Source organism: Watersipora subatra, chromosome 3 (assembly GCF_963576615.1).
Source record: "Watersipora subatra chromosome 3, tzWatSuba1.1, whole genome shotgun sequence".
NCBI classification, from domain to species: Eukaryota; Metazoa; Bryozoa; class Gymnolaemata; order Cheilostomatida; family Watersiporidae; genus Watersipora; species Watersipora subatra.
The window spans coordinates 70,264,512-70,279,487 of NC_088710.1; the positions used below are offsets into that span (position 1 = coordinate 70,264,512).

The window sequence follows — 14,976 nt, forward strand, 5'->3', positions numbered from 1 at the left end:
GTCACAATATTTACATGTCTGCGCACAAAATTACCGATATATCTCACCAAAAAGCAATTTCCCTACAGACTGCAGCAGGTAGTATTTTTTCCTCGCCTTAGTAGTTGCATGCGAATACATAGCCAGGCCTGCCAACTCTCACGCATTGGGCGTGAGAAACACACAGTTGTCTCATGCCTCACGTATCTCATGCCCGTGTCACGCAATTACCCCTTTTACCCAAGCAAACATGGTTTTTATGCCCCAATCGTCAAGTAGCCATATGGAGTTATATCTTTCGCTGTGGTTTTTTATACGTTATAAAAATTTACGCCACCTATCAAATCCTCGCGTTTTCATTGCCCCCAAAATAGAATCTCACTCCTTATTCCACTCCGTGGTTGGCAGGCCTGTACATAGTCCAGTTTATTCATACAAGCGAAGTTAATAATTTTAAGTTAATATTCAATTTTATGTTTTGGTACCGTTACGATATATTGCCCCCAATGACTACGCCATGGCACATCAGAATGTGATATTATCCTTGCTTTTTTAAATAAACATTCAGAGTTTGTCGGAAATTATATGTTAGATGGTGACACGGTAAAAGATTATTAGATGTGAAAATTGGCAGTAACAAAACTGGTACTATTATGTGGTGTGGTCCAAAGCACTAGCCATAAAAATGGCGTTGACAACCGCCAGTCATTAAATGTGTTCGAATTATAAAGTCCCCAGTTTAGGAAGATTATAAAATCTTCATTTGTTTCGTCCTTAGCAAACTATTTTACTAGATTGAAATTCAACAATGATCCTCCTTTTGAAAAGTTGTCATACTAAAGGCTTTTTTTCAAACAATTGCAGGAATATAATACACTGTTTTGGTGTTTTGCATACTTCACCTCTCAAGTTGTCCCTTTTATTGTAATGATAATTATGACACCACTGATTGTTGTTTTTAAATTAGTCCTCCTGTTCTTTGTGAAGCTTTTGGTAACTCTTGCCTTTTTTAATTTAGGTGACATTTTTCACACCATATTCATTATTAAATTAAGATATTGAATTCAAATAAAATTGCATCAATAAAAATGCTGCAGTCAATAAAGCCATCTATATTTATTGAATGATATTTAAAATTTATTTTTTTACGATCATTAACTAAAAATTAGTAACTCTTTATGTGACTAGTTAGATTGTTGTGAACTAACATTTGAAATACTAATAATAAATATGTTATAGAATATGAACAATAAATATTTACCAACAGCAATTGTAATCTGAGCCTAAGTGATATTTCAATGTGGTGTCGTACTAGTTATACTAATTAATAATAATATAACTAGTATTAATAATATTATTTCATATTTATAAATAATATAATAGTTACTATTTAGATAGTAAATACTTTTCAATTTCATGCAAAGATTAAAACAATTTAAAAATGATGTAATATTTACATGGTTAAAAATGAAATTAACTGGAGTTTTTTTAAAATTTGCTTTATCGTTATTTACTATTTTACTATTTATTGTTTAGCAAGAAAATAATAAGTGACAAGAATATTTCAAAGGGCATTAACTTAATTATTAGTGTAAAACAAGCACATAGTTTACAGTGCGTTATCAACCAACTTTATACAAACAACAACAGCAGGGACAATTTACAATGACCTTCTACTATTTTCTGTATATATGTAGTTTATTTTGCAAATAAAGATTGCAAGTCTTTTTTCATTATTAAAGATGGAGACGGGGATAATATTAAACCAGGGATGTCCAAACCTTTTTCACCGAGGGCCACATACATAAAAATATAGGAGGGGCTGGGCCACTTACTAGAAATTAGGTATATAGCCTTAACTTTGGTGTATTTTCCTACATATGCATGCTTATTAACACACGGGTACTGTTGAATAGATTTTTTACTCACCAAAAGTGGGAACGGCATTGCACTCAGTGGGAGCAGTGATGCAGCGCTTTGGACCGAAGGATGGCTGGCAGGTCTGCAGTAAACTTAGTGGTTGCGATGCGAAGGACATCATGGAGATGGCTGTCGGTCATTTTGGTTCTCATTCTGCTTTTGTTAAGTGTTAACAGAGAAAATGTTTGCTCACATATGTATGTTGAGCCAAACAGACTGATCATTCTTTTCGCGTGGCGTGTCATCATAGGATACTTTTTCTTTTCCAAGCTCCGGTAGAACTCGGGGAGGGAAAGCTGCTGATGTTGATTCTTCAGAACATCATCTCACTGGATTTCGATGAGTTCTAATTGCAGATTCTCTTCCACTTCTTTGGCATCCACCAAGAAAGGAGTCGCGAATAGCTTGATTTCTTTATCAATGACAGAAAAATCCTGGAAGCGCTGTCTGAATTCTGTTTCGAGACATGCAATCACAGACACATATTTCCCTTTTTTAGCAGAAAGGTTGGCCTGTGGATACGCAGTTCTGATCTCGGACAGTGTGGGGAAGTGCACAACGTTGAAGTTGCGCAGTTGTGTCTTAAAGAGATTGAGCTTCACACAAAATGCTTTCATGTGCGCATAAAGTTGTGGTACAAGCTGATCTTTCCCTTGTAGGCTCTTGTTCAGGGTGGTTAAATGATTAGTAAGATCGGATTATGCTCGGATTATGTTGACAGTTTTCACAACTGTGTTCATTACATCTCGAAGATTGACTGTCTTGGCACAAAGGGCTTCTTGGTGAACAATACAGTGCATTTTAACAGCCTCACCTTCAGTCTCTTTCACCTTAGCGCACACCATAGACGCCATTCCTTTATGTTCACCTGCCATAGCTGGAGCCCTGTCTGTTGTAACTCCACACAGCTTGTCCCATTGAAGTCCCATTTTGTCAATTGAGTCTGACACAGCTTCAAAAATATCCATATCCGTTGTTGTGCCTTTTAGACTCTTAAGATCGAGCAGCTCCTCTGTAACTCCAAAGTTCTCGTCCACTCCCCGCAAAAAAATTAGCAGCTGTGCGGTGTCTGTGGCATCAGTGCTTTCATCGCATGCGATGGAGTAAAAATCAAAAGCACAAGCTTTATCAGACAGTTGCAGTTTAACGTTGGCTGACAAGTCTTCAATGCGTCGCGCAACTGTATTTCTGGATATGCTGACGTTGTTGAAGTCCTGCACTTTCTCCGGGCACATTATTTCGGCGACTTTAACGAGGCAGTGTTTTATGAGGTCTCCATCTGAAAAAGGCTTGTCGTGTCTTGCGATGAGTTGGGCGACCTCATAGCTGGCTATTGTAGCCTTTTCCTGGACTTTTTGAGCACGCAAAAAATACTGTTGCTGACCCTGCAGTTTAGCTACCATTTGCTTTACTTTCTGCTCTCGCTCAGCACCAGTGTAGGATGCATAGGCCTGATGTTTGGTCTCATAATGACGTCGTACATTATACTCTTTCATAACTGCCACAGTTTCAGTGCAGATCAAACAGACACACTTCCCCTTAAATTCTTTGAAGAAATATTCACTCTCCCACCGTGTCTGAAATTTTCTGCACTCACTTTCTACCTTTCGCTTCTTTGGTTCTGCCATATTTAGTAACGAGTAAATTTCTTCTGGGATTGGCCTTTTTGGCGGTAGATACGAAAAGCCGAACGCGCCGAATGACCGAACGCACTGAATGACTGAACAAACTGAATATTTTTTGGTAATATTTTTACTAATTATTGATTATATGTATTTTTGCCTGCAAATAGACGCACAAATAATATTATATTTTATATTAATATTAATTCAATAAAGATTAACTAACTGTCATAGATTTATATCGATATCCGGCTGAGTTTTATTATTAGCGACTCGGTTTATGTTCAGATCTACGTTCTATATAGTATGCAATATATTGGCCGTTATTCACGAACGTAATAAAATATTATATCTGCCGTCAGATATCACAACTATTATTTTAGTATTAACTTGCCTTTTTGGTGGAGCAACTGCCTTGATCAACAGTAGCTCCCCCTGGTGTTAAAACTTAGAAGTGCAGGCAAAATTTGAAGTGCGGGCCATATTCCATTCTGTTTATAAAATTTCTTGCGGGCCAATTAAAAATGGACTGCGGGCCGCAGTTGGCCCGCGGGCCGTAGTTTGGACACTCCTGTATTAAACTCATGCTGATTTCATGATAACTATAGTTGAGCTAGAGTGTAATATTCACATTTAAATTTTTTTGCAACGTTGGTGCTTCAATACCAATTATAATATTAAAAAATTGCTAGAAGTGTCCAATTTTCTATTTTACTAGAAGTTTGTCTGCTTGGAGTAGTGAGGTAATTATAATAATTTTTGCAAGTGAGCATATAACTATTGCGGCAAATTTTAATGCTCAGCGTGATTCTGTTTTGCAGGTGTTAATAATGGTAAAACGGTTAAAATAATTTTAAATGAGATTAAAATGCTTGCGAATTATATTCAAACTGGAACAAAAGTTGTTTCACTTTAATTTGACAACATTTTGGAATGTATATTTTATCTTTTTCCACAAAACAACAATGATAAAACTGAATGCTAGCCTACTTAAAGATGCATTAACATCGCATCGTGACTAACAAAAATACATTTTAATTTCATTTTCAAGTTAATCTTTATATTGTACATTTGATGATAGAATAAAATGTGAAGATAATGAAAATAAAGAACTTTGTTGTAAAACTACACGTTGCAGTATATTTTTGGTCAAATCTTAATAAGTTCCAAAATCTGGTGATTCACATAATAAAAAATCTCACCCATATTTGACATTTATGATTGGTTCATTTTAATTGACCGCAAATATGTGTTGGATTTTACCTCATATTTTTGAAAAATCTCTTTATTTTCAGTATATTTTTCTCATGTAGTGTAATGTATTAAACAAGCCCATTTTAAATATTCTTGGTTATACATTAACTCCACATTTGTTTACATGCTCTACTGTAATATTGTTATTAATAATATCAATATAGAATTTCTACGTTTTATTCATCCATTGTCCATTATCACATGTTCATTAAGTTCTCATAAGCTCTCATTAAGCGCACATTAAGATCTCATAAAACATTTCCATTTCACAAGGCAAGCTTAACAGTGCATAGTGGAGGCTCATAGGAAACATGGTTCAAAATTAAATTAACAATTTGAAATTTGTGAAAATAAAAATGTTCATAAATAAAATGTCAACAACAAAATTACATTTTGCACTACACTTACTCACACGCTAACTGCATTTGCTAGCTCTTGTTATTGCTTCACAGGATTGTTACTGTTTGAAGAAACATTTAATTCATAGCTAGCGATTAAGGTTTTTACTGTTAGGGTTTGGCGATGATGAACCAAAGTAAGGGTACTACCTACTTTAGAACTACTGATAAATGAGAGTTGGTTGTATGATAGTGGTTAAATAAGGCAGAGTAAACAAGAGGGATGGCTAAGAGTTTTATCCCAAATTATAACAATCATTTGTTTGAAATACATTGTGGTGATTGTTTCTTCAAGAATTCACATTCACTTAGCCTTGCCATCTAAGGTATGAGTAGTATGTGGTTATTTTTTCACTACATAATAATTTGGAGAGTTCAGTTTTCTACTCGAGAAGTCATGAATAGAGCAGTCAGTTTTCCTTTTTTTAAATAAAAGGCTAGTTTTTAAGCAAACAATTGTACCTTTCTTAAAACCTCTGACGCAAAGGTTCCACCAAACTCAGTTATTTCTGTCTGTAAATGTTGGCTCCTAAAGTCATTACTCTGGTTTCTGCCTGCAAAATATTTCTGACTTTAAGGTTACAGATATGCAAAATTGTGCTAACGAAAACTACCAATCAGAAAATTTTTTCTAGTGCAGAATATCACAGTCATGTTGTCTATATAGCATGGCCCACACGGTTACTTAAAAAGTATGTAGACCATTGCTCATCCCCACTGTTAGGGTATGACTATTGTTACTCATATCCTTGGTTACTGTAATCCCTTACCTCAATTGTAAATAACACCGACTGGGGCATTACTAAATATAAAAACACGAAGCGATTATAAGTGCGAAAGGACTGAACTAACGATTTGGTAGGAACATTTGAAATTAAGTTGGGAGCTATAAGTTTGAGTTATACATGGAGGACTGCTGGTCATGTTACAAAATTATAATGAACAAAATCTGTGGATAGCAAAAATTATGAGAAACAACTTTCCATGCGCAACAGCTCATCTGCTGTAGCCCTCAGAGCTTCAGGTTGATATGATTCAAAACTTTCAAAATAAACCCGCATTAGATCGACTTTACAGTAATGCTACTTGGAATTTTTACTTTGCAACAGTTATACATAGGACAATATTTTACCTAAATTTTAATGGCAACAGAAACTAAATCCTTAATGCCATCATAATAACTTTTTATGTAGAAAAATAATCAGTTCATAAACCTAGCAACTTCTTTTCAGTAAAACCAAAAGTGGCATGGATGAGGAGCAGCGTGTGGCTGACCATGATGGGGAAATGCATGAAGTAGTAGATTTGGGAGATGGAAATATTAATGAAGTTGAAGAGGTTGATATGGATGAGGAAGGTAAGCAAGAATCGGTGTATCAAGTTGTGACTGCATGGTGCTATGGCTATTGATTGTAACACTTTGTTCTGATAAGTAACACTTAGCTGATTATTATAACTTTAATGACTCTAGTAACTTTTCTTGGCTAACCCTCAAACCTTGTTTAGTTATGTACATAGATGTGGAAAGGGCACTGTTGACTATTTTGCACAGGTGTGATAGAAGATGGTCTAACAACGGAGGAAAACAGAGATGATTCAACGTGCACTTTTAGTGGTCACAAAGGTAATAAGCCCTTTACAATTATGCTCAGTTCTACAGATGATTAATTTTTTGTGAAAATGTGCTGGTATTTTACAAATCCTCTATTTTGTAGATCCTGTGTTTTGCATTAAGTTTAACCCAGTAAATAATGCACTAATTGCCACTGGAGGTCAAGATGACTCAGCTTTTCTCTGGAACTCAACATCTGGAGAGATAGTTTTCAAATGTACAGGTAAGGCAACTATGTGGTTGTAGGAGCATAAGGCCAGTTTGTACATACCACAATTATAGTGCTTCTCTTTTTGTTCATTCAGCTTCTCATAAATACTTTGATATAGTCTGATCAGTGATCATAAATGTACATACAGTGCTTTTATTATTTTATAATTATTTAAATTATACGACTAGAAATTCCACTGTCATACAGCCCACGACCAAAGTGATATTGGAAAAAAGAAAGGGTACTGATGGTTGAGAAATGCAATATTAGCAGTCAAATGGCACTGCAGTGCAATAGGATAACTGCAATGGTAGCTGTAATGTACTGGGTGTGGGTGTTATTATATACAACAAACAGCAATAATGAAAGAAAAGATTATATGTTTATATCTCTCCCCCTGCAATAGGAGAAATGCAATATTGGCCAATATTAGAAGTAAAATGCACTGATATTATTAGAATAACCAATATTATTAATATAGTAATAATATAAAACCAATGTGCAATTTTGTTTACATTTCAAAACGTCATAGCTAACAATATCAAGAAGTAATATTTATATAGATTTTTAGAAAATCTATTTAAAAAAGTGTTTGGTCATGACAAACAGCAATAATGAAAGGAAAAGATTATATGTTTATATCTCTCCCCCTGCAATAGGAGAAATGCAATATTAGAAGTAAAATGCACTGATATTATTAGAATAACCAATATTATTAATATAGTAATACAGTAATAATAGAAAGCCAATGAACAATTTTGTTTACATTTAAAAACGTCATAGCTAACAATATCAAGAAGTATCAAAAAGAATATCCAAACGTAGTAATAGTAATACAGTAATAATAGAAAAACTGCACAATTTTGTTTACATTTCAAAATGTTATAGCTAACAATATCAAGAAGTATCAAGAAGAATATCCAAACTTATAATTAAATATCGTAATCTCTTAAAAATCGTTAGAAAAAAATATCATTGTCATTTCCTTTACTTACACTGCGTTGGACATCAGTTAGAACACCAAAGTACTCAAATGTGTCTGAAATGTCAGTTAGTTTGAAATCGGCAAAAATGAAACGATTTCAGTACTTCTACGTTAATTACCAAAACCTTCGGCAATTCAACAATGCTATAGACTGGTGAAAAGTGCACGTTATTTTTTCGTGAAATGCGCACGACTTAATCGTTCTATTCTTTGTCGCTCGGCGTTTCAATTTCCGGCCTTAGCTTTTATAAAAGTGAGGCTTAGCAAGTATTAATAACGATTTTTGTCCAAATAAATCTGTCTATTTGTGTATAATCCGATCAGATGGGTAAGTTTTAAGATAATAACGAAGGTTTACAAAGACTTGGTAACATATTTAAATAGGTTTGTATGTGTTTTGTATCATTATTATACTTTAACGACTCTACAAAACGATGGTTAAATTTGTTGATGAAATTTTGATACAAAGGTTCGTCTCATTGTTGATGAATAATTTTCGGGAGTTGTGTGCACATGTGCATTTATCATAAATCTCCCAACCAATCGCTTCGCTCTGTTTGGTCGTGGGATAAAGAAGTCCTTGACACTTGAATAAATGGAAATTATATTGATGAATTTTTGTGATAATAAGAAGGATAAACAGATTTAGTGTGACTGAGAAGTAAGTATTTGTATTTCACTACCTTTTCCACCATATACTAACACAATATGCATTTATTCTTAACCAGAACATTTGCTTGAAAACAAATGACATAATTATACAAGCTAACCATCAGCTAATGACAGCTACTTGTCTCACTGGCTTAATGAGGGAGTTATCCTACCCTTCTGTCGGTCAGAAAACTAATACTAATCTATTAATAAGGCTGGTATAAAATGCTCATTTATCAATTCTACCTAGTCTCTGTTCTCTGCATTACATTGCACACTCATTCTCTCATTTCATGTTCTTTTTAGGTCACAAGGACTCGGTCACCCAAATAGACTTCTCTAATGATGGTGCTCTACTAGCTACTGGTGACATGGCTGGCTTCATTCAAGTCTGGCAGATCTCTACCAAGGAGTGTATTTGGTCGTTTGAAGTATCAGATTTAGAGGTATCTCACATTCAGTGTCACTTTCTGGCAGGTAGTGGTCTTAGTTTGCTAAACTGATAGCATCTATTAGGAGCAGAGCATACTAGTGTCATCCCTTCTACTGTATAACGTCAGTTTTTCATATTTTTCAACATCCTAATATAGCTTGATGTCGATGAATGTTTTTTTGGTTGTCTAACTCTAGAGCACTCCCACGGTATTTGCACTCACTGCTTAGTTGAAAAACTAAGTCAGCCTTGCTGATGTTATAGGTAAGTTCTGTCTGTATAGTCCTGATACAGCTGCTCATTGTAATGCTTGCGAGAGAGGTTTGGTACCATTCCTTGCTTAGCCAGATCTTTAGACTAATGACTGCTTACAGTGGCTTGGCTGGCACTATGGTACCAGGGTGCTTTTCGCCTCTGATGTCGAAGGCACTGTGTGGATGTGGAAGGTTCTGTCTGGAGACTGCAAGACTTACTCCAATGCTGGAGTAGCAGCAACTTGTTGTCGGTTGCTACCTGGAGGCTCCTCTCTCATGACCGGCTACTCTAACGGTGTCCTCAAAATATGGGACCTCTCGTCTTCCTCGTGCAAACTCACTATATCAGGTAATTAAATTCCTTCTCATTAAGTTGAAATGTTCATTGAACAAGGATATGTTGAAGCAATCGCTTATACTCGTAAAAAAGATAATAGCAAGAAGTACAGTGGAACCTCAGTTCTCGAACACAATCCGTTCCAGAAGGTTGGTCGAAAACCGAGTTATTCAAGATCCGAATCAGGTTTTCCCATTAGAATTAATATATATGTAAGTTTTAATCCGTTCCAAGTCGATTTAACAACTTCGGTAAGGTATTTTTTAACATTTTACACCACAAACTTTACTGTATACTGCGTACTATAAATAAAAACGGGTACATATAGATCGTGTTTAACTTTAATAAAAGATTTTCCATCTACGATGATGAAAAAAGAAAACATAAAGTAAACATTTCGTATGCTTTGCTCTTCAAACATCGAAAACATTAAAGGTTACGATACAATATCAAAAATCGCAGAAATTGATAATGAAACAACAACAAAATAAAAATGATAATGCAACAGATCAGTTACATCAACAATCGTGTGAAAAAGAAAATAGAAACAGCAATGGCATGTTTACTTCACATCTTTGAGGACGAATCCTCTTCCAAAACAATTTAGGGTAACTCGACTGGAGGAGTTGTGTCTCTAGAAAATCTCTTCTGGAGAGGCAACGTTCTCCCAGATGGCTCCTTTTTGTAATGAATTAATGGCGCAAAACTTCTCCCTTTTTGAGAACCCTCTGAAAGTGGCTCGTAACAGCCTCGTTAAACGTATAAACATGCTGTTTCCGAAGCTGTTCCGAACGTTTAATTGAAATGCGCATGTTCCTGTTTGGTCGAGAACCTAATTTATGGTCGAGATCCGGGACAAAAAAATCTCAAATTTTTTGGTCGAAAACCGAGTTGGTCGAGAACCGAAACGTTCGTGAACCAAGGTTCTACTGTATATAACTTCTTCACTGCAACAGAGGTCTTCTATGCGTGCTCTACATGGTCAGCTGCATTATTCAGGTAATGACAGTCATCAGGCAGCCATCACATGTATGGCAGTTTTGCACAAGACTCCGGAGGAAAACAACCATTGCATCTCTGGCAGTGTCAATGGCTCGGTTCACCTCTATGACTATAAATCAGGCAAGGTTGGTTTTCTTATGCCGCTCTTGTTTCCTGTCTAGTTTGTCTTTGATCTTCGCTTAGCTAGTGTCGTACTCATTGTGCAGGATTGTACAACGCTGTACCCATGATATAACTCTGCTTCAAGTCAGCTCTTCGATTTTTCGCTTTGTCAGCTGTACCTCTATTACATTCCTTATCGATTAGCGACTGAACTTTGTTCAGCTGAATTGTATTGTTTATAGCTTTTAAAACGATTCGACTGCAGTGGAGGTGGAGGAGAGGGAGAGGAGTGTTCTGTTGAAGATGTCTCGTTATGCTCCAGGTTGGTAATTCTGACTCATATGAGTAGGCTGATGGAAGTCTCGTGCTGTAATGCTATGTAATCAGACTTTCTGCGTAACTCAACTCAAGTGCTGATCGTAACACTCAGACAGGCTCTCAACTACACTATCAATGTCGTGCTGTATTCATTTTAGTCGGCCTTTGGCAGCAGTAGCCACAAATATAGGAGATATCTTCGTACTTGATTTGCGATCCCAGACAACCTTGCATAAAATCAACACGGAGCAGGTATGATAATATGGAATGGTTCTGGATAGTTAAATCCATTTTCAGTTGCTAATATCAATAATAAGTAATGAAAAAACTGTTCTCTAGGCGGAATAAATTATTACACCGGGAAGATGTGCTAGCTTTCTGTATATCCCTACTTATACTTCCTCTTTGCATTTGACTCTTTGCCAAGTACCATCTGATGTCTAACACTAGAGTCTTTAACTACCCCTGTTGTACTCTTGTGTTCAGGTTCCGGTGACGAAGGTAGAATGGTATATAGACTCTCCTCTGCTTTATGCAGCAGATGCTGCCGGAGTTGTGTCACTTTGGGATGGTCGAACTGGAGAGTCTACAGCCAAGTTTTATGGTCATATAGCAGAAATACATGACATCGCCGTGTCAAGGTTACTTTTCTGTTACTTTGTATTGGACTGTATCTCCACTGTTAGGCAAGCACCTTTCTCAACATAACCCATGAGTCAACCATTATGTTTTTTCTTTCATTAACTGCCCTTTGTCACGGTCTTTCAGAAGTACTGTCACAGTTCTCTATGTTCCTAGAACTAAATAAAAGTATTTTACTCTTTGCAGTTAATGGGGCCGGCGTCTCCCGCGATAACTGAAAATCCATGAAATAAAAACTATTTTTTAAAAGTATATGTTTGAGCCAAATTTTGACATCGGTACAATTAACTGCTTTCTAAACATGTTATGTAATAAATATGTAAATTTAAGTTATCTTGATTGACTTTCAGTTTATATTTCAACTTCAGACCCAGTATTGTAAGCAAAAACATGCACTTACATAGTATGGGCATAGTTTGGACTTCATTTGGTCTGAATATTCGTACTTGTGATTAAGTGGGTTCGTTGGGAGAAGGATGTGACATGTTTGTAAATTTATCTTATGTATGTACCGTAAAACCTGTATTTGGAAACCATAGCGCTCTATTTTTCAACTTTTTCCTGTACTGGCGTTTTATTAGAGGTGACGTTCAGAAAGAGGGTGCCATTGTATTTCTCAAATAGCTCATCAGAGTTTGGGGAAGCTAAATATAAGCCATTTTTGAGTGAAGCAAACGGTGCCTATATTTTGCACTCTCTTTTGAGCGAAGTGACATTAACCCTTTTGGGTGCGATAAATCTTCTATAACTTACCTACAACATGTAGATCTTTAAAGAAAAATACGCATTGGGAAGCTGAAAAATATCTCTATCGTTGACATCTATTGCTTGCAATTAACCTATGATGACTTTATAGTCTGTGTTGCATTTTGTTGAAGCCATCAATTTTTTATTTCATTCTAAATTTGAAGACATACTTTTATTTTGTAACGATATTTAACAATGTTACATTAAAGCTCATTGCACTCATTGATATGTTTGCTACAGTTTGCAGCCAAAACTAGCTTTTTATGTGGAATAGAAGAGGAGTTATGAGCATCAATCCATTGTAAGCTGAGTTTATATAACCGCAATATTGTTATCAAATAACATGCTGCAAGTTATATAATAATAATTTATCAAACGCTAAAAATATATGTATATTAAAACAAAAGTGACATAAACAAACCATAATTATAATACATGCAGAAACAAAAATTAACATATTTGAAACAAAAATATTTGCATCGCGTGATCGGCAGGTTGCGTTTTGATCGTTGCTTTCATTTGGAACGATTTCATTTTCTCCTGGCTGTTCAATACCTTCCACAGGGTCCGCTGACCAACTCTTCTTCCGCACTGCCGAACTAGTCGATATTAGCGTTGAAACAAATTTTTAGCATAGCTAAACTTTTAAGAGTTGCTATTCAAGAAACGTGTCACGAAAATAATGATAAACTTTTAGCCACATGCCTTGTAAGCACAAATTATAGTCTGCAAATAGTGGTACAAATTCCATCGTAATTGTAAACCATTTTTCAAGACTGAGTTAAACAAGGAACGATTATTAGTCTGATAGAGTTACTAATTATTTCTATGGCATTGCTTTCAAAGTTTAAAGGTTGACTTGCAACAAATCTTACATTACAGTTATTTGGTATCAAAAGATTCACCATGTTTTACTCTGCTGTGTTGTAGGTGTAAAATATGTGGAAATGTGATTACAATCTCTTAAAAGCTCAAAAACGAACAGTTGATCGCAGCCATCACAAAACCGCTGTAGATCGGAATCAGTTTATTTCTCTGACGTAGCCATGACAGTTTGATTATTGTTTTGACACGTCATGTTCTCACGTAAATTGAAAGTCCAATAAAAGGCTCAATTTAAAACTTCTTGTAGCACTAGTTTATGACAAAGACTTCGGGTTTTACCGAAGAGAATATAAACTGAAGCAAATATAGATGCTCGCTACTTTACAGTTTTGTTTTCTTTACAGCATTTTTCGATTATCACAGGTGACCAACAGGCTCATCATGTTTATCAGAAAATGATATGTACTCCTTCGAGCTGAGGTTAAAAAATTAATTGAATTTTCACGGTAGGTTATAAAATATCAGTGCTGAAAGTGACAGCATTACAATGACAATGAAATAGACGTGTAAGAACAATAGACATGGTTTTATTGAATGCGTGAAGTATATTTGTGAAAATATTTCGACGAATGAGTTTGCGTAAAAGTGTAAACAGAAGCCTTTTTGCAAATATCATCAGTTGTCGTTCGTATTACATCCACTATAAGATGCCAGTATAATATTTCCTTCAACTATTTTCTCTTGTAGACATGGGGTGGTTTTTGCCTCTGCATCTGAGGATGGTACTGCTAAAGTCTACGCTGTGAGTGCAGACACACCGTCTTAGCTCGCACTTAGTTAAAGGCATCAGACTCAGCCACATCAACAGTGAAAGCAAATGGTTTTATTGGAACATTGGCTAAGTTATTTAACAGGCTAATATATGGGTAGCAGTCTCATGTCAGATAAATCCAGGTTCTCCTTAGAGCTATAGATCATCCTGTCACTTCATCAAGCAGGAATGTTCTACATAGCATATAAGATAGCAGCTCTTTGTATATTTGTTTCAGTATGTTTTAAGTGCAACCTTGCGTATATACAATGATTATATCTGGTTTTTTATAAAAAGGAAGCTTGCTTCGAGTTTCTTTAAAATCTTATTGCTCATGGAATGCTGCAACCTGTTGTCAATACCTATATTGCCACGAAGATTGTGAATTTCATATATCGCTACATGTATCTCAGTTTTGTTAGTCCTGACAAACAGTGGTACCATTTAGTACACTATCTGCGTCGAGCATCAACAGATAATGCACCATCTCATTTAGTGGAGAAGCAGCCTACCATAAAGTGCTCAAAAAAGTGATTTATTTTATATTAGGATGGATAATATGCTGAAATAATGTTCTAGACCAGAATTTTATGCTGATTCTGAATATCTAATTTCTACACTTCTAAACTAGCAACCAGACTAATTATAATGTATTACGTGATACAATAAATTAATAATATAATTTTTATAATTTACAAGTTCGACCAGTACAGAGCGGGACTGTGATACATCCAACTAGATCCAAATTTGTAGCTGATTTCAAATATCATATTATGAGATTTCAAAAACGCATGGATTTGACTTTATATTACATAATAATATTATTATGTAAGTTATATGCATAACTTGAAGTATGTATTAAATATAATTGTG

General features: G+C 35.4%; 2 protein-coding genes across 2 annotated transcripts; one reads left to right on the plus strand and one right to left on the minus strand.

The window, feature by feature from the left end:
* Positions 1–63: 63 nt before the first annotated feature.
* Positions 64–14,976, plus strand: LOC137391053 (angio-associated migratory cell protein-like). The gene is made up of 11 exons (XM_068077398.1): positions 64–78; positions 6,406–6,530; positions 6,726–6,797; positions 6,889–7,008; positions 8,939–9,078; positions 9,440–9,668; positions 10,656–10,783; positions 11,003–11,082; positions 11,237–11,330; positions 11,565–11,719; positions 14,040–14,976. The coding sequence occupies exons 2-11, from the start codon at positions 6,422–6,424 to the stop codon at positions 14,116–14,118; spliced, it is 1,206 nt and encodes a 401-aa protein (XP_067933499.1). The 5' UTR covers positions 64–78; positions 6,406–6,421; the 3' UTR covers positions 14,119–14,976.
* Positions 2,598–3,527, minus strand: LOC137390952 (general transcription factor II-I repeat domain-containing protein 2-like). The gene has a single exon (XM_068077265.1). The coding sequence runs from the start codon at positions 3,525–3,527 to the stop codon at positions 2,598–2,600; it is 930 nt and encodes a 309-aa protein (XP_067933366.1).